Source organism: Vitis vinifera, chromosome 11 (assembly GCF_030704535.1).
Source record: "Vitis vinifera cultivar Pinot Noir 40024 chromosome 11, ASM3070453v1".
In the NCBI taxonomy this organism is placed as follows: Eukaryota; Viridiplantae; Streptophyta; class Magnoliopsida; order Vitales; family Vitaceae; genus Vitis; species Vitis vinifera.
In genome coordinates, this window is record NC_081815.1 from 15,258,943 (window position 1) to 15,278,309 (window position 19,367).

General features: G+C 36.7%; 1 protein-coding gene across 1 annotated transcript in view; it reads left to right on the top strand.

Annotated features, from left to right (window-relative positions):
• The first annotated feature begins 2,596 nt into the window (after positions 1-2,596).
• Positions 2,597-19,367, top strand: part of LOC100261773 (galacturonokinase) — a 59,868-nt gene continuing 43,097 nt past the window's right edge. The window contains exons 1-6 of the mRNA XM_002264492.4: positions 2,597-2,801; positions 3,103-3,216; positions 3,684-3,755; positions 4,462-4,505; positions 16,985-17,138; positions 17,982-18,047. Coding sequence (XP_002264528.1) covers positions 2,769-2,801; positions 3,103-3,216; positions 3,684-3,755; positions 4,462-4,505; positions 16,985-17,138; positions 17,982-18,047 — 483 coding nt within the window. The 5' untranslated portion in view covers positions 2,597-2,768. The remainder of the gene's footprint in view (positions 2,802-3,102; positions 3,217-3,683; positions 3,756-4,461; positions 4,506-16,984; positions 17,139-17,981; positions 18,048-19,367) is intronic.

The following is a 19,367-nucleotide window of genomic DNA, read 5'->3' on the forward strand; positions in this document are numbered from 1 at the left end:
CAGAAAAATCCGCCCTTTTCCCAACTATGCCCCTGTCTCTCTACAACTAGCCACCTTTTCGCTCAACTATGTCTCCTCTTTTTGAAACAACTCACGCATCAACTCCTTTTTTCTTGCTTTCCATCACGTCTAGCCACCCAAGGACAGCTCCTTCATCAGTAGCTCTCTTTCACTTCCAGTCCCCTCTTTGGTTGCCCAAGGACAACTCCTTCTCGGGGTGGCCAACAAAATCATAATAAAAAGAATGGAATAAAACCCCTCTATCCGAGGGGGGTCTACAGATCCATTTTACTATTTATTTTAAAGCATGAATTTGATATCTATAATAAACTCAAATCTTAATTTTCATGTTATTTTAATTTTAGTTTTAATTTATGATTCCTGAGATGTTAAAAGAAATATTATTTTAGCATGGATTTAATAATAATATGAAAATTCAAACCCTTACATTAATTCTCAATTTATAAGATATATATATATATATATATATATATATATAATTATTTCAATATGTTTATTATTAAGAAAAATTATTTATCTTATTTTACGTTTGAATTATGAAGTTGGTAGTTATAATAAACTTGAATTTTACTTTTAATTTATGGATTATAATATACTAAAAAAAAAGAATAATATTTTAACTCATTCATTATTAAAGAAACAACTTATTTTACTTTATTTTAAAACATTGATTTAATAATTTCATTTTAATTTATAGTTAAGGATAAGTTCAAATAATCATAAAATCTTTAACTACAAAATCAAAAGTTTATATGATCACATCAAAATTTCGTAATTTATCCTTCAAAAAGCTCTAGATGAAAAAGTAGAGACTATAAGCCGATGAATTCTGATAATTTACCTAAATAATAATCTATATGTGTCAAGGGTAAAATGAGGGGATTACTCTATAACATAAAGTAATCTATTTTTTCAAGATTATGTTGAAATTTTTTTAACATACGATGATGAGGAATTGGGGTATGTAGGGTGTAGAGATCCTTAATGAAACAATTTGTATCATCTACTCATTGTCCTTGATCGTGTAAAGTATATATATATATATATATATATATATATATATATATATATATATATATATATATATATATATATATATATATATTAATGTATAATACAAATACAAATTTATCACTATTGTTCACAAAAATTTATATTGATAATAATTTATTATCATTGTTAATAAACACATTTTCCACAATATATCAAATTAAGTTGTTATTCATTGCTGAATTTTTTTATTATATATCAATTGTAAAAAATTAGTATTAAAATTTAAAAATACTATACTATAAAAAGCTAATAGAGAAAAAAATGTAAATAATTATAAGAGATTTTACTTTTTTTTTAAATAAAAAATAAAAAAAATCAAAATGAAGTCATAAAAAATGGGAAAAATATATTTATGGTATTTTATTTGAAAATTTATATGTTGCAGGATACTTTTATTTAGAGAAAACATAATTTGAAATCATTTTAAAAATTACTTAAATGAAAGTTTTTATTTTATATTAATTTTAGATAATTTAAATATTCAACTACTCCAAAATAAAATTTCCATTTTATTTTAATTAAAAACATTTAATTTCTTTTAGGCTATGTTTGGTTGTTGGAAAAATTGAGGGAAAATGTAAGGGAAAGAAAATACAATAAAAAAGTAAGAGGAAATAAAAAGTCAAAAAAAAAAAAAAATTAAAACCCAATAAATTATTTTTATTTGGTATTTCAAACCCATTTAAGTATCTTAACACATTCATATCAAGATTAAATAATTTTTAAAAGTATAAATTTTTAATTATATTTGATTTTAAAAAAAAATATTTTTAATAGGATAATCAAATATAAGAAAATTATTTTTTTAATAAAAAAGTCAAATATAATTAAAATTATTAAGAAATTGATGTATTTTAAAATTATTTATCAATATATAAAAAAGTTCAACAAGTGAGAAAAGTTTGAAAAAGGATATAAAAGTAATTTATTACTTGAATTAATTTTTTTATTTTCCTTTATTTTACTTTTTCTTTTAATTTTTTTTTTTTATCCAAATTTCCTTCAAACTTTTCGAGAGTCCAACGTAGCCTTAACGTTTTTCAGAACTAAACATAACTTTAAGATTTAAGATTTGCGATTTTTTAAAAAAATTTCCTCTTATTTTATTTTATTTTTAAAATGAGAAAACAAACGCGTTCTTCACCTTGCGACTTTCGAGGTGAGGTTACATAGGGGATGATCCTAGGCCCACTAGGCTCCGCTCCGCTGCTTGATGCGGTCGGGGTAAATTCATATTTTCAATCACACAATTCTCCCTTTTATGGTTTTCCAAGACAGACATTTTTACTTTCTTAATTATTTTTTTAAGCTCTTTCAAATAATTTTCCTTTTGTTTTCTACTGTTTATATTTTGTCTTAAATTTTATTTTGTAAGTCAGATGGGGAGTCGATTTGATAAATATAGCAACAAACTCACAAAAAAGGACAAAAATTTAAAATATTTAAAATTGATGGAATTTATTTTTCTAGGAAAGTAATTTCGAACTTGAACGGTAAACATCGTACAGTATTTAGACAAATGAAAAGCTTTGAACACCCACCGTCGTCCCATAAGATAAAATGAAATCACGGACATTTCAACCGATTTTGGCTTTTTAGTAACCACCATCTTCGTTTCTTCTACTTCACCGTCTCCCCCTCTCATACCAGTCCCCGAATTCCTGAGAAAAGCTAACTCTCTGTGTGTTTGGATCATGGAGGGGGTGTCCTGGCCTTCGCAAGAAGAGGTAATTGTCGATCTGATGTGGTTTACTCCTCATAGGTTGTTTTGGTTTGCTTTAGATCTGCATTGTTTACGAAGATTTTCCATAATCTGCCATGAATTTTTCTGGGTTTTGTTATTGCAACATGGGTTTTTTCACCTCATAATTTTAGTGGCGATTCGTTAGTTTCCATGATGGTGCATTTGCAATTTTAGAGCAATTGAATCAGGAAATGGAATATGTATGTTTTTATGCGATTAAGGACAACTCAACAAAAACCTCAATGGCAGGGATTTATTATATTATTATCATTATTGTTTTTCAGTTGGATCGAGTAAGAAAGGTGGTTGCGGAAATGGCAGGGAGAAATTCTAAGGAGGTTAGAGTGGTGGTCTCTCCATATAGGATTTGTCCATTGGGAGCTCATATTGATCATCAGGTTAGTTTGGTATTTTTTTTCCTTGGTGAATCCAAGGAATTGTAAGATTTGTATAAATTAAATTATTGATTAAGGGCTATCAAAAAAAAAATAAAAATCAATTATTGACTAAGAGTTTTGTATGGATTATTGAAAAGAATAAGACATGTATTTGGATGTTTCTCTTCAACTCCACAATATTGTCCCACATTTGCACGGTATTTCCTACATATCTCCAAATAATTTTGGTTATAGTCAATGTGAAAAGGGTATCGATCTCCCAGAAAATTAAATCGAAATGGTTGATCAAGATTGCAGCAACATTTGTTTGCCTTGGCCCTACTTAGTCACATTTCAACTAGGGCATTTCATGAGTTGAATTTATTTGTTTAGACATGCTAATAAATATTAGGGATTTCTGAATCCTGTGGATTCTAGATCAAGCATTCAAAGTGTGTTCTTTGTATTTGATTTTTAACTTTTTGCAGGGTGGAGTTGTTTCAGCTGTGACAGTTAATAAAGGTATACTACTTGGATTTATTCCGTCTGGTGACTCTCAGGTAAGTTTGTCTTTTTCCTTCACAACATCATGAAAATTTAGGGATGTCTCAGTAATTTCTAACTGGATTGCTATAATGTAGGATGGATATGGACAAGGGACACGGGAAGTGTATTAAATAAGACAAGAACATTCCAATGACAACAATAGATTTATATATTTTTATTTTTATATATAGCAATATGACATGAAAAACAAATGATTTTGATTAATTTATCTAAATTTCTATACTAAGAATTGCAATCATTAAATTATATTACTGTGTATAAGAAGCTCAAAAAAATGTTCTATATTATTATATTATATATGCACTTGAACAATATAAGATATAAAAAATATGTTATATTCATAGTTTGTCTAAAACATGATCCAGAATTTTTCTTTGAGCCAAACTTTCAATGTCAAATAATTATTCCTATTTTTGGCACATTAAAGGACCTCTAGCATGAATCCTAGATTGTCAGAGGACATTTCATGACTGGGTTGGATAGGACTCCTTAAAAATGCCTTAGCTATATCGATTATGGTTATACTAGTGGGAAGCATACCATTAAACTATGATCTTATTTTTGGAGAATTAACTATTTTTTATGAAGTTATAAAATAAATGCAACCAAATCTCATCCCTAAAGCAATCCTTCATGTAGGTTTCCTCTGATCAGTTTCCTTATTGTTTTCTTTCTAATCAGTTGAAACTTCTTATATAGGTTTTACTGCAGTCAGGACAGTTTAAAGGAGAAGTTAGGTTCAGGTATGGGAGCGTATTTCATTATTCTGTTGTTGTTTTCCTATTGCTCATGTAATATATTTCAATAGCACAAGGTTAGTATTGTAATCAGATTATCCATTTTTTTTTGGTGCATCTTCTTGTTATGTGTATATGTGTGTGTATATGTATGCATGTATATTGTATATATATTTTATATCTCATAAAAACAAAGTGTACAAAATCAATAATATTAACAACCAAAAAAAGCAAACTGGGAAGAAAATATTAAACTTTCAAGGAGGAAATAATCTAATACATGCACAATGACAGCACTATTTTTTTGATGTCCTATATTTTTATTGCCTTGTCAATCTTTTTGTTGGTATATCCATTGTTTAGGGCAGTTATTTAAAATACCAAAAACTTCTGTCCAAATATCGAGACATATATTGACATATTAGCAATGTTATCAAAGTATGCAGGAATGCAGCCAGAAGCCTATGATCACAATTGTTCTAGAGTTCTATCAACATTTTACTGCTGATATGTGTCACTTTTAGGATGACATTAGTCCAATAAGAAGTCACAAAACCTCCCTTCTTCTCAAGTTGGATGAAGTAGATTGGGATGTTGTATACTCATGCAGTCACAGCCATTATAAGCCTCTAACTCTAGCCACCTAACCAATACCTGATCCATTTTAGTGGGGCAACATTGGGGATCTAGCTTGCTGTTGGAAAACACCAAACCTTGGTTGAATGCTTCTTTTATTATGTTTGTCTAAAAAACAGTGTGCAGAGAAATTAAAAGACTTCGACCTACTAGTTTGGTATTAGGATTTATAAGTTAATTGTGCTAGTTCTAGTTTAGAGAACGTGACAGGCTTTAAGAAGGCTGATAGTAGGATCACGTGATGCCCTTTTAAGGGCTGGGGTTTGAGTGCACCAGATAGTGAGAAAGCGTATGATCATTAAGGTTTACTCTTTTACTTGCTTACATTGGTAGGGTATAACAGATATGGATTGATTGAATAAAATCGATCATTTCAGCTGTTCAATCCTTTGTCCTTGTTAGTGGGACCTTGATCGGCTTCTTCAAGAGTTTGAGGGTCCTTCAATAGGGGTTTTTCTGTTCCACTTCATCATTGTGATGGAGGTACTCAGTAGTAAAGGTGCTTATATGGAGAGTTTCTGGGTCAGATGTAGGAGTGGTTGTTTTTCACTTAATTTATGGAAACAAAGTAGATATTGACTAAATGAGATATCTCTGACGCATGCTACTCTGTTTCACATTTCATGGCAAATTTAGTGAAGAGCAAACTTATGTCTCTGGAACTGGTGTGGGATGTTCATAATTTGGCAACACTTATTTGGACAAAAGGTGGGGTTTCTGCCTTCTATCAATTTGAATCTTAGATTGAGATCATAAAACTAAGGAAGTGTGGAATTCAGTTGTGGAGAGATTGGTGGAAGATTGACAAGCTGGAGGAGGCAAAATGTCCATCTTTCCCTTTTACCTTATTGTTGTTATCAACTCAATTTTGGTAAGGGATTGGAAAAGCTGTCAAGAGATTTTTTATGGGCTGATCTAGAGGATGAGAGTAAAATTAGGCTTGGAGGAAATGGTGGTGTGCTCTCCTAAGAATTGGGGGAGGGGTTTTGTTTGTTTGTTTTTTCTTGATGGGTAAAAAGTAGAAATTTATGGTGTTGTTTGTTTGGCCTTACTTTTTCATTATGGTGTGTGGGCGGTGATTTTAATGTTATAAGGAGAAGTTCAGAAAAATTGGGTGGTTCTAGTTTTACTTCTAGCATGAGGGATTTTGATGGTTTTATAAGAGATTATGAATGTGAAGAGAGAGAAAAAGGGAGAATCCCTAATTATTGTTATTGAAAAACTGTAAAGAATACACATTGGACTTGGGTATATATATACATGTTAATGGGACCCACAATACAATAAGGAAAGGAAAGGAAAAAGGAAAAGTAAATAACCTAAATAACTATACACTATTTAACACTCCCCCTCAAGCTGGAGCATATATGTTATATGCACCAAGCTTGTTACAAATGTATTTAATTCTAGGACCTCTGAGAGATTTAGTAAAAATATCTGCTAGTTGATCATTTGAGTTGACAAAACTAGTCGCCACACATCCTGATGCGATCTTCTCTCTAATGAAGTGACAGTCAACTTCAATGTGTTTGGTCCTGTCATGGAAGACTGGATTGGATGCAATATGCAAAGCGGCTTGGTTGTCACAGATGAGCTTCATCTATTCATCCTTTCCAAATCTCAACTCCCGAAGAAGATGTTTCAGCCATATGAGTTCACATGTTGCCAGAGCCATAGCTCGATACTCGGCTTCAGCACTAGATCTGGCCACTATATCTTGTTTCTTACTCTTCCAAGATATTAGGTTACCTCCAATAAAAACACAATACCCGGAAGTGGAACGTCTAGCTGTGGGTGAGCCAACCCAATCTACATCTGTGTAACCAACAACTTGGGTATGACCTCTGTTATCGTACAACACACCTTGGCCTGGTGTGCTTTTGATATATCGAAGAATGCGGATTACAACATCCCAATGGCTATCACATGGTGACTGTAGGAATTGACTAACCACACTTATAGGAAAAGAAATGTTTGGACGAGTAATGGTGAGGTAGTTCAGTTTACCTACAAGTCGCCGATATCTCCCAGGATCTCCTAAAGGCTCCCCCTGTCCTGGTATAAGTTTGACATTTGGATCCATAGGAGTGTCTACTGGTTTACAGTCTAACATATCGGTTTCTTCCAAGATGTCTAAAGCATACTTCCTTTGGGAAAGAACCACACCGGAACTGGATTGAACTATCTCAATCCCTAAGAAATATTTGAGTTTCCCCAAGTCTTTAGTCTGAAAGTGGGTGAAAAGGTGTTGCTTTTTTGAATACCATTCTGATCACTGCCTATAATGACGATGTCGTCCACATAAACTACCAGATAAATACACTGCCCCGAAGAGTTATGATGATAGAAAACGGAATGGTTTGCTGTACTGCGGAACATGCCAAACTCCTGAACAACAGAACTAAAATGGCTAAACCATGCTCGAGGAGATTGTTTCAAGCCATATAGAGAACGGCGTAACCTGCACACTAAACCAGACTCCCCCTGAGCAACAAAACCAGGTGGTTGCTCCATATAAACTTCCTCAGCAAGATTTCCATGAAGGAATGCATTTTTAATATCTAACTGATAAAGAGGCCAAGAACGCATAGCAGCCATGGAGAGCAATAGACGAACAGAAGCTATCTTTGCAACAGGAGAGAAAGTGTCACCATAATCAGAACCATAAACCTGAGTATAGCCTTTAGCAACCAAGCGGGCCTTAAGGCGATCAACTTGACCATCAGGGCCAACCTTAACTGTGTAGACCCAACGACAACCAACTGTAGATTTACCAGAGGGTAAAACAACAAGATCCCAAGTGCCATTGGAGTGTAAAGCAGCCATTTCATCTACCATTGCCTGTCGCCAGCCTGGATGGGAAAGAGCCTCAAGGGTGCTCTTGGGAAGAGAAACAGAAGATATAGCAGAAACAAATGCAGAATAGGGTGAAGATAATCGATGGTAACTCAAAAAATTGTAAATAGGATGAGGATTACGAGTAGATCGATTACCTTTCCAAAGAGCAATGGGTAAGTCAGCAGAAGGAGGCAGAGCCGGGGCAGGAGAAGCCGAAGGGATAGGAAGTGAGTCAGCAGGTACCTCGACCAAAGAAGGAGGAACAACGACACGATGACGGCGATGATAAACCTAAAGTGGGCGAGAAGACACTGCATCAGGTGGGGAGATAATGGGAAGGGGTAAGACTTTAGAAACAGGAAAAGACTCAGAGGTGGAGAAGAACGGTGAGTCCTCAAAGAAAGTGACATCAGCGGAGAGAAAGTAGCGATGAGTCTCAGAGGAATAACAACGATAACCCTTTTGAAGTCTGGAATATCCCAAGAAGATGCATTTTGTGGCTCTGGTAGAAAGTTTGTCCTGTCCAGGAGTGAGAATATGAACAAAGCAAGTACAACCAAAAACACGAGGAGGAAGGAAATAAAGTGATTGGTCAGGGAAAAGAAGGGAATGAGGAATCTGATCGTGTAATACAGATGATGGCATACGATTAATCAAATAACATGCTATAAGAACAACGTCCCCCCAAAAATGAAAAGGAACATGACTATGGAGAAGGAGAGTATGAGTTGTCTCAACAAGATGTTGATTCTTACGTTCAGCTACCCCATTTTGTTGAGGAGTATGAGCACAAGAAGACTGATGAATGATCCCATGTTGGGACATAAATGAAGTAAATGGTGTAGAAAAATATTCCCTAGCATTGTCACTACGCAACACACGAATAGAAATATTGAACTGGGTTTGGATTTCAGCATAAAATTTCAGAAAAGTAGAGAATAACTCAGCTCAATTTTTCATTAAAAATAACCAAGTACATTGAGAATAGTCATCAATGAAAGTGACAAAATATTGAAATCCTAAAGTAGACGCGGTCTGACAAGAACCCCAAACATCAGTGTGGACAAGTTCAAAAGGAGACTTTGCCTGATTATTCAAACGCTTTGGAACTTGGATAGACTAGGGTGGCCCAGGCGACTGTGGATGAGAAGGGGAGCATCAGTGGAAATGCAAACTGCAGGAGTGGAAGGCGCGGTGAGGTGATAGAGGCCTTGAGACTCACGTCCTATGCCAATCGTCTTCCCCGTACTCCGGTCCTGCAAGGTCACAAATTTATCAGAGAAAGTGATAGAACAGTTAAGAGTGCGAGTTATTTTCCTGATGGAAATAAGATTAAAAGGACACTCAGGGGCATAAAGGACAGAATGGAGAGGTAAGGAAGGGAGAGGATGAGCGAAACCAAAACCTTTAGCCATAGTTTGGGAACCATTAGCTAAAGTAACAGTAGGTAAGGTAAAGGTAGTAGTAATAGAAGAGAAAAGATCCTTATTACCAGATATGTGATCAGAAGCGCCAGAATCTAGAATCCAAGGTCCAAGAGAAGATGTGTGGGTAAGACAAGCAGAAGCATTACCAGTCTGGGCAACAAAAGCAACAGAAGCTGACTTGGTGGCCTGATAGCGGAGATAGTCATCATACTCACTATCAGTGAGGGAAATACCCTGAGATGTGGAAGAACTGGGAGGCTGAGGCGACTGAGGATCAGATGACTGGGCCACGTGGGCAGTGCGGGAAGGCCGCCCATGTAACTGATAACACCGATCACGAGTGTGGCCAAGCTTATTGTAGTAGGTGCAATGAGGACGTTAGCCTCTACCTCGGTTACCACTGCATCCTCCTCGAGAGCTAGTTTGAGAAACTAACACAGAAGAATTTGAAGTGTTATCAGATGACAAAGTCTGAGTGGAGGAGATACGGAGGAGGCGAGCAAACACATCATCCAAGGATGGAACAGAGGAACTGCCAAGAATCTGATCGTGGACGGTCTCGAGATCTGGACGGAGGCCAATAAGCGTAAGAACCATGAAGAATTTGTCAATCTGTGTTCGTTGATCCCCAACATCAGTAGTAAAAGGCATCATGGTCAAGAATTCCTCCTTAAGAGAGGCAATCTGGCCAATATAAGTAGATAAATCCATATCTTGTTGTCTGACATTGACAATAGAAGAAGCCACCTTATAAAGACGTTGGATATCATTCGTGTATAACCCCTTCGCCTGATTCCAAAATTTAAAGCATGTTTTGTAGGCCCGAAGATGAAGCAGAATCTTAGGATCAACTGATTGCCATAACACACTACATAACTGTGCATCTATCTTCCTCCATTGTACTCTGTCAACCTCAGGGATATCCGCTTCCTGCGTAACAAGGTGATCCTCATAACCTTGACCTATAAACCAAAGCTTCACAGAGGCAGGACAAATAATTTTCACTCCCAATCAATTTCTCCGAAGTAATCATAGGAGATCCAGATATGATAGAGGAAAAAGTTAAACTTTTAGTAGCCATATCTACTTATCTAGAGAATGAAATACGTTTGGATTGAAGAGAGCCCTAATACGGCTTATCGCGGACTTCCTAAGACACGTGCAAGGCTCGGGGTGGAGAGGAAGTCACCGGAGGTCGCCGGAAAGGAGGTTTAGAGGGTGGCGGAGACAAAAAACCCCAAAAAATGCACTTTTAGGGCTCAGATGACACAAGCGCAAATGGAGGGTGGCTAGACGGCGTCAGGTGAGGCTGGAGGTGGAAGCGCGTGGCCGGAAAGTGCCTCAAGCGTCGGCGCGTGAGATTCAAGCCGCCAGAGAAGAGACACACGTGGCCGGGATTCTCCCTCCGGTGCTTTGAGAAAAGTTGAAGATCTCCTCCTTGCGCACCTGATGGTATGGTCGGTGTTGGAAAAGGACTTCGCCGGAAAAAGTCGCTGGCGGTGAGGGTTTTCTGACGGCGATACAGTTGATCGGAAGCTTTAGGAGATGGGAAGGGTGACCGGAATGAAACACGGTCATTGAAAGATTTCCCAGAATGGATTCACAGATAAACCGGAAATAATTAGGGTTTTTTTTTTCTCCCTAGTGTCACAAGATGCTTCAAATGACCCTCCCCATGGGCTTATATAGGAGGAGGGAAGCTTCTGGAGACTCCTGGAGCCATCTACACTAAGTCATTGGTGGGAAGAGTGTGGAAGGTTCTAGAAATGCCTAGAGATGTCCACACATCTCTACACTATGGTGAAAGGCATGGGAGGAGTCCAAGGCTTTCTAGAGACTTCTAGGAATCTCTTATATATTCTTGTACATAGGGTTGTACATAGAATAGGGTAGGATGTTCTAGAATATTCTTGATTTGTAAGGAACCCTCCAAGGTTCTAGAGAGTTCCCCTGGTGCCTATAAATAGGTGAGGGCCTCATTTGGCCAAGGCACCACCCAAATCACTTCCTGACCAAGCAAGTGAGCTTCCAAGCACTTGTAAAAGCTTCTTTGAGTAATAAAGAGCTTCCATTCTTTAAGGAGTTGCCTACCAAGCTTCTTAAGCTTTTGAGTCGCGAGGGTCTTAGCCGAGCGAGCTAAGTATTGGGAGCAAGGCTGACTTAGCAAGATCAAGCGTCTTGGCTTGTCTAAGTGCCGCACGAGCTTAGTGAACGACTAAGTCCGTGACACTAGGTTCTGATACCATGTGAAGAGAGAGAGAAAAAGGGAGAATCCCTAATTATTGTTATTGAAAAACTATAAAGAATACACATTGGACTTGGGTATATATATACATGTTAGTGGGACCCACAATACAATAAGGAAAGGAAAGGAAAAAGGAAAAGTAAATAACCTAAATAACTATACACTATCTAATAGTGAATTACTTGACCCTCCTTTACGGGAACGTCCCTTTTACTTGGTCAAACATGCAAGAGTCACCTGTGTGCAAGAGATTGGATTGGTTTCTTTACTCAAATGAGTGAGAGCTTTTCTTCCCTCAAAGCCTTCAAGAAGTTCTTCCTAGATGGACATCGGATCATTGGCTGATTGTTTTGGATACCAATCCTTTCAAGTGGGGCCCAACACCTTTTTAGGTTTGAGAATATGTGGTTGCAACATCCAAGTTTCAAAGAGTGCTTTAGTAGTTAGTGGAGAGAATTTGAAGGAAATGGTTGGGAAAGTCACAAGTTCATGAGGAAGCTACAATATGTTAAGGCAAAATTGAAAGATTGGAATAAGAATTCTTTTGGAATGCTAAAGGAAAGGAAAAAAAGCATCTTAGATGAAATAGCCAACATTGATGCCGTTGAGCAAGAAGGGGTTCTTTCTTCTAATCTTTAAGCTCAAAGAGCTTTAAGAAAAGGGGAGCTAGAGGAATTAATTTTGAGGGAAGAAATTCATTGGAGACAAAAAGTTAAGGTGAAATGGGTTAAAGACAGGGATTGCAATTCAAAGTTTTTTCACAAAGTGGCTAACGGCAGACGAAATAGGAATTTCATCAAGTATTTGGAGAATGAAAGAGGTTTGATGTTGGATAATTCCGAGAGCATCACAGAGGAGATCTTACTATATTTTGAAAAGCTTTACTTGAGTCCTCCTGGAGAGTCTTGGAGAGTAGAAGGCATAGATTGGTCCCCTATCTTAGAAGAGAGTGTTTCTAGGCTGGATTCCCCTTTTGTCGAAGAAGAGATCTTTAATGCCATTTTTCAGTTAGATAGGGATAAGGCGCCGGGGCCTGATGGTTTTACCATTGCAATGTTTCAGGATTGTTGGGATGTGATCAAGGAAGACTTAGTGAGGGTGTTTGCAGAGTTTCACAGTAGCGGGATTATTAATCAAAGCACCAATGCCTCCTTCATAGTTTTTTTGCCCAAAAAAAGCTAGACAAAGAAGATTTTAGATTTTAGACCTATTAGCTTGATCACTTGTCTCTATAAGGTAATAGCCAAAGTCCTATTAGGGCGATTAAGAGGAGTACTATATGAAACTATCCATTCTACTCAAGGTGCTTTTGTTCAAGGGAGACAAATTTTGGACGCAGTTCTTATAGCCAATGAGATAGTGGATGAGAAAAGGCGATCAGGGGAGGAAGGAGTTTCAAAATTGACTTTGAAAAGGTTTATGACCATGTGAATTGGGATTTTTTGGATCACGTGTTGGAAAAGAAGGGGTTTAGTCCTAAATGGAGGAATTGGATGAGAGGTTGTCTGTCTTCGGTCTTCTATGCTATTCTAGTGAATGGAAATGCTAAAGGGTGGGTCAAGGCATCTAGAGGATTAAGGCAAGGTGACCCTTTATCCCCTTTTCTGTCGTAGATGTGTTGAGCAGGATGATGTTGAGAGCTGAGGAAAGAAATATGTTAGAGGGTTTCAGGGTAGCTAGGAATAGAACAAGGGTGTCCCATCTGCAATTCGTAGATAATACCATCTTCTTTTCTAACTCTTGTACAGAAGAACTGCAAACTCTCAAGAGTTTATTGTTAGTGTTTGGGCAAATTTCTAGGCTTAAGGTCAATCTTGACAAGAGTAATCTTTTTGGCATCAACCTTGATCAGAATCATCTCTGTAGGTTGGCCTTGTTGCTTGACTGCAAGGCTTCTGATTAGCCTATACTCTACCTGGGTCTTCCTTTGGGAGGGAATCCAATTGCTTGTGGATTCTGGGATCCAGTGATTGAGAGAATCTCGAGGAGATTAGATGGGTGGAAAAAGACTTACTTATCTTTCGATGGTAGGATAACTCTTATCCACTAATGCCTTTCCCACATTCCTAGCTACTTTCTCTCCCTGTTTAAGATTCCCGCTTCAGTGGCTGCAAAAATTGAGAGATTGCAAAGGGATTTCCTTTGGTTAGGGGTTGGGGAAGGTAAAAGAGATCATCTTGTTAGTTGGGATGTAGTGTGTAAGCCGAGGATAAAAGGGGGATTAGGGTTTGGGAAGATTTCTTTAAGGAATCTCGCTCTTTTAGGGAAATGGTTGTGGAGGTATCCTAGGGAGAGTACAACTTTGTGGCATCAGGTCATTCTAAGCATTTATGGGACACATTCCAATGGTTGGGATGCCAACACTTAAGTCAGATGGTCACATCGTTGTCCTTGGAAGGCTATTGCACAAGTCTTTCAGGGTTTTTCCAAGTATACTCGGTTTGTGGTAGGAGATGGGGAAAGAATTTGCTTTTGGGAAGATTTGTGGTGGGGGGACCAGCCTTTGAGATCCCAATATCCAAGACTATTTAGAGTAGTCACGGATAAAAATATTCCTATATCTTCAATTCTTGGTTTTGCTCGTCCTTTCTCTTGGATTTTTAACTTTCGTCGTAATCTTTCAGATTATGAGATAGAAGATCTAGAATGTCTCATGCGATCTCTTGATGGTATGCATTTATCCACTTCGGCTTCAGATGCGTGATCCTGACCTTTATCTTCTTCAGGATTGTTTGCAGTCAAGTCTTTCTTTATAGCCTTGTTCCAAATACCCGATTTATCTCCACTTTTCCCTACTAAGTTTGTATGGAATTCTCAAGTTCCTTTTAAAGTCAAGTCCTTTGTCTGGTTAGTGGCACACAAGAAGGTAAATATTAATGACTTGCTACAATTGAGAAGACCATACAAAGCTCTTAGTCCTGACATTTGTAAGTTGTGTATGAGGCAAGGAGAATCAACATATCATCTTTTCCTACATTGTTCTTTGGCAATGAGGTTGTGGCACATATTATTTCAGCTAGCCAAGATGGATTGGGTTCCTCCGAGAAGCATTTCCGACATGATGTCCATCAATTATAAAGGCTTTGACATTTCCAAGAGAGGGATAGTTTTGTGGCAAAATGCATGCATTGCTTTAATTTGGGTTGTGTGGTGGGAAAGAAATGTTAGGATATTTGAGGACAAAGCTAGGAACTTAGAGAATCTATGGGATTCCTTTCAGTTCTTTGCTTCTCTTTGGGCTTTTTGTTCCATGGTTTGTAAGGGCATTCCCCTTAATGTGTTACAACTAGATTGGCTAGCAGTGTGTAGTTCCAACGGGATGGTCTGGCCAAGAGAGTAGTTTTCATAGTGTAGTTTCTTGTTCTTTTATTGTGTTGTTTAGTTTTATCTTTGGGGGAGGATTCCTCATCCTTCTTTTGTACTTTTTTTTTCTATCAATATATATATTTGTTGTTTCTTATAAAAAAAAGTAGAAATTTATAAAAGAGAAACATCAAAAGAACACTCCAAAATATATGGGAACATTAGGAAGTATTCAAAACACAACTAAAGGCATCACATAAAACAGAGGGGGATACTAAAAAACAACTGCCCTCAACCCGAACCCAACCAGTCCACAAAGTCTATGGTGGAAAGAGGACTAGGAACTATATGCAACTTACACCACACCCAAAGATTACAAAGGAAAGAAAATTTAAGCCCTTGAACCTACCCACTCCTCATTTTCAAACGCCCTATTGTTTCTTTCCTACCAAATTGTTCAAAAAAGGCATAAGGGTGCCTACCATGCCCTTTTCCTTTTTTTACCCACAAAAGAACCTTGCCATCTTAAACGTGTCCCTCTAACCGAAGAAGGGAGCACCCACAACACGCCAAAAAGGGAGAATAGAAGATGCCATAAAACCCTTGCTCTGTCACAGTGGAGAAGATAGATTTGAATCTGCTAACTAAGACACTGTTAGAAAAATGACTTTCAAGATGTGCGCACTGTGGAGGTATAACTCATGAAGGTTAGGGAATAGGAATTGTTGCTCAGGGAAAGTGAGGGGTCTGCATGAGGGGACTACGGAAGAGTATGGAGATGGTGGGACATTTTTTAGATACTTACTCATTTTGCAGTAGGGGATGGGCAAAGGGTGAGGTTTTGAGATGTTTTGTGGTATGATGATAACCTGCTGAAGATGTGGGCTTTCCAGAGATTTATGGTATTTAGAAACTGAGAAGGCAAAGTAGTGGATCATTGTTAATAGTTGGAAACAGGGAAATTCTGTAACATTAATCTCATCACGAACCTTCATGATTGGGAGCTGGAGGTGTTTGGTTACTTTTTGTGGATCAAATTTGTTGTTAGGAGCTTAGTTGGGGAAGGACTGGCGATATCTAATGGTAGTTAGCCAAATAAGGAATATTTCACTCAAATCTTCTATTTTATTTTTATAAAACTCATGAAATGCAAATATCAAGTTTCCAATCTCAAAAGTAATAATAGAAGATCTTGACCGTTGACCAGTTGATGAGAAGAATGTCTCTCACAAACTGGTGTTGCATGTGCAACAGAGGTGTCGGATCTATCTATTATTTATTGCTCCACTGCTTAGTGGCCCAAGATCTGTGATTGATTTGGCCTTTTGGTGTAGCATGAATTGTCCTAGACCAACAATGGAGGTGATCTTGAGCTGGTATAGTAGGTTTGTCAAATGAAATTGGAGAGAAATACAGAAAACAGCCACCTTTTTGTGAATCTTATGGAAAAAAGAAAAGTAGGTGAATATTTGAGTTGAGCTCCCAGGTAGGAAGTTGAAAGAACATGATTTGGTTCTCTCTGTGTAAACAGTTCGTGCCATGGTTGACAGGAGAGTTCCTCATGGTTGACAGGAGAGTTCCTCTTTTTTTTTTTTTTTAAATTTATGCCTATACTTTTCTTTGTTCCACAGGGAGTAGTTTGTACCAATATGGCCTGTATTATGTTGGCTAAGTGGATTCAATAAAAGGAATCTGTTTCACTTTACAATAGCATCTCTCAATTATTTGCGTTCTGATTAAGTTCGCATTTTAGTGTCTAATGCGGTGTCTGATATTGGTTTGTTTGATTGAATTATTTTATTTGTATTTATATTTATTTATTAACTAAAGACATCTTTTAGCACTCATGAAACAACCTGCAATAGAAGCTGGAAGCTCTGGACTTATCATTATATTCCCAGATAATGCAACTTGTAATGTAATCATCCTCATAGAGATTAGCTATGGATCATGTTGGTAGATTTTACACTATTTCTATCATGTGGCATATAATGAAATTAGATTTGGTTTTTTTTTGTTTTTTTCTGGTTCTACAGAGTTGATGAAATTCAGCACCCAAGGCATAGTGCTTTGAAAAATGACAAGATCATTACAAATGGTTCATCCAAATCAAAGGAAGAATGTGATTGGGGAAGGTATGCCAGAGGAGCCCTGTATGCTCTACAAAGTAGAGAGAATCATCTCTCCCAGGTTGGTGATATGCCCATCGTTCTTTTTGGGACTTTATTATCAATATATGATGACCTTGTGCCATATATTGAAAGCCCAAGTTTAAATACCTTAATGTTCCCATATACCACATGTAAATAGATCTTTATGGCTCTGTTTAGTCTTTTTGGAAGCATATAATTAGGACAAGATGATTTTGGCAAGTTCTTCTATCCATTTTACATGTTTGTTTAGGAATGGGCATCTTGCTTAACCAAATCTAGTGGAAAATGTTCATTTTTGATTCTTGGTTTTCGGGTTCAATTTCTTTATGCTTCTTCAAACCAATGCTGATCACATTGACAAGAAATGGAAAACTGGGTTCATTTGTGATTTTCATTGTATAGGATTTTTATTATATTCCTAGCAGGAGTATATTAGTAATTTTGCATATATGGATTATTTGGTTCAGTCATGAGTTTGTTATTACAGCTTAATTGTTCCCAGTTTACTATTTACTATTTTTAGAACATGGAAAATTCCTTTCTACTTCATGTTTTCCAAATTTTTATTTTTATTTTTTGTGAATTTCTAGTTTGAGTTCAAACTTTTAGTGGGACCAGCATATAGGAACTCCAGAAACTTTCCTTTCCAAAATACTGGAGTCCTTTGTAGTTTTTATATTTGTTTAGTTTTGTTTCTTCAAGGTTTCCAGTTAGAAAGTTTTTTGGCCTTCATTGAAGTAATGTCAACTCTTTTGGACATGTTGTTTGAATATTTTTTTTTTGTTTTTTGGATGTAGTTAATATGTAACATATTTTGTCATTTCTGGAAATATGGGACCCTTGATTCCAGGTATATAATCTTCCATTTCAATTATTTCAGGGTATTATAGGGTTCATCAATGGCTCCGAGGGACTTGACAGTTCAGGCCTTAGCTCTTCTGCTGCTGTAAGTTGATGCTTCCTTTTTCAGTTACTCATGTTCTGGCTTTATTCTAGCATCTTAGGCAACCAAGAAATGCTTGGTTTGTGAAATATGGTTAAATACATCACTAGTTCATTTCTTGTGGTTGAACCAGTATTTTTATTTTTTATTTTCTATTTTTGTGTGGTTTTGATAGCATTTCAAAACTTCCTGATTCAAGAATCTAAATGCCTGGCCTTTTTCATTTTTTTCTTTTTGGTGAAATTAGGGCATAGAATACAAGAAGATTAAATGGGCAAACTGATTCCTCCTGGTTTTCAAAAGGTCAATTGGTGTTGCTTAAGGTGTTATTTCCCATTGCATGTCCTTGTACAATCCTGTTTACTCTTCTAGAAAAAGAAGTACTTCATTGTTAAAAGTGAAAAAAAAAAATGAAAATGAAGGATATATACACAGCTGGTAGTATATTCTAGGAAACTACGTATTCTGTTTAGGCATAATTCTAGGGTCATGACCCTGTGTATTTACAGGATCACTAAAATTTAGGATATGATACAAGGAAAGGAACAAAATTATAGATAATGAGATTTCCTAAGATTAGGGAGATTTCCTAAGATTATTAGGAACTTTATATGGTAAAATTTCAACCTTAAGTGGATGCAAAGGGATTTTGCATGTCAAGCTTGTCCAAGAATTGATGAAATATTGAGTGAGAAAGTTGGTCGATTGCTTAGTTGAAGCAACATAAGGAGTACAAATTTGCTTATTGTCCATTTTTTCTTGGATGAAGTGTCGTTTGATTTCTACTTGTTTGGTTCTGTCATGATGCACTGGATTATGTGTTATATTTATAGAGGCTTTATTGTTGCAAAATACCATCGTAGGCACTTGAGTCTTTACTTTAAGATCTGCAAGCACTATCTTAATTCAAAGTAACTCACAAATCTCTTGGCCATTGCCCTGAATTCATCCTTTGCACTATACTGAGCCAACACTGATTGCTTCGCTTCTTACTCCTCCAAGTGACAAGATTACCTCTAAGTAGAGGGCAATACCTTGTAGTAGATCTCCTATCAATTAGGGATCCTGCTCAGTTTGCATCAGTGTGGGTCTCTAATTGGAGATTTCCATTATTCTAGTATAAAATTCCCTTGCTTAGAGAAGACTTGAGATACTTGAGAGTTCTATACACGATTCCAAGTGAGATTTTAGTGGAGAATGCATGAATTGACTCACAACACTAACTGCATAAGAAATATCAGGTCTGGTGTGTGAGAGATAAATGAGCTTCCTCACCATCCTCTGATAAATCCTTTGTCAACAAGAGGTTCCTCCTTTATGTCC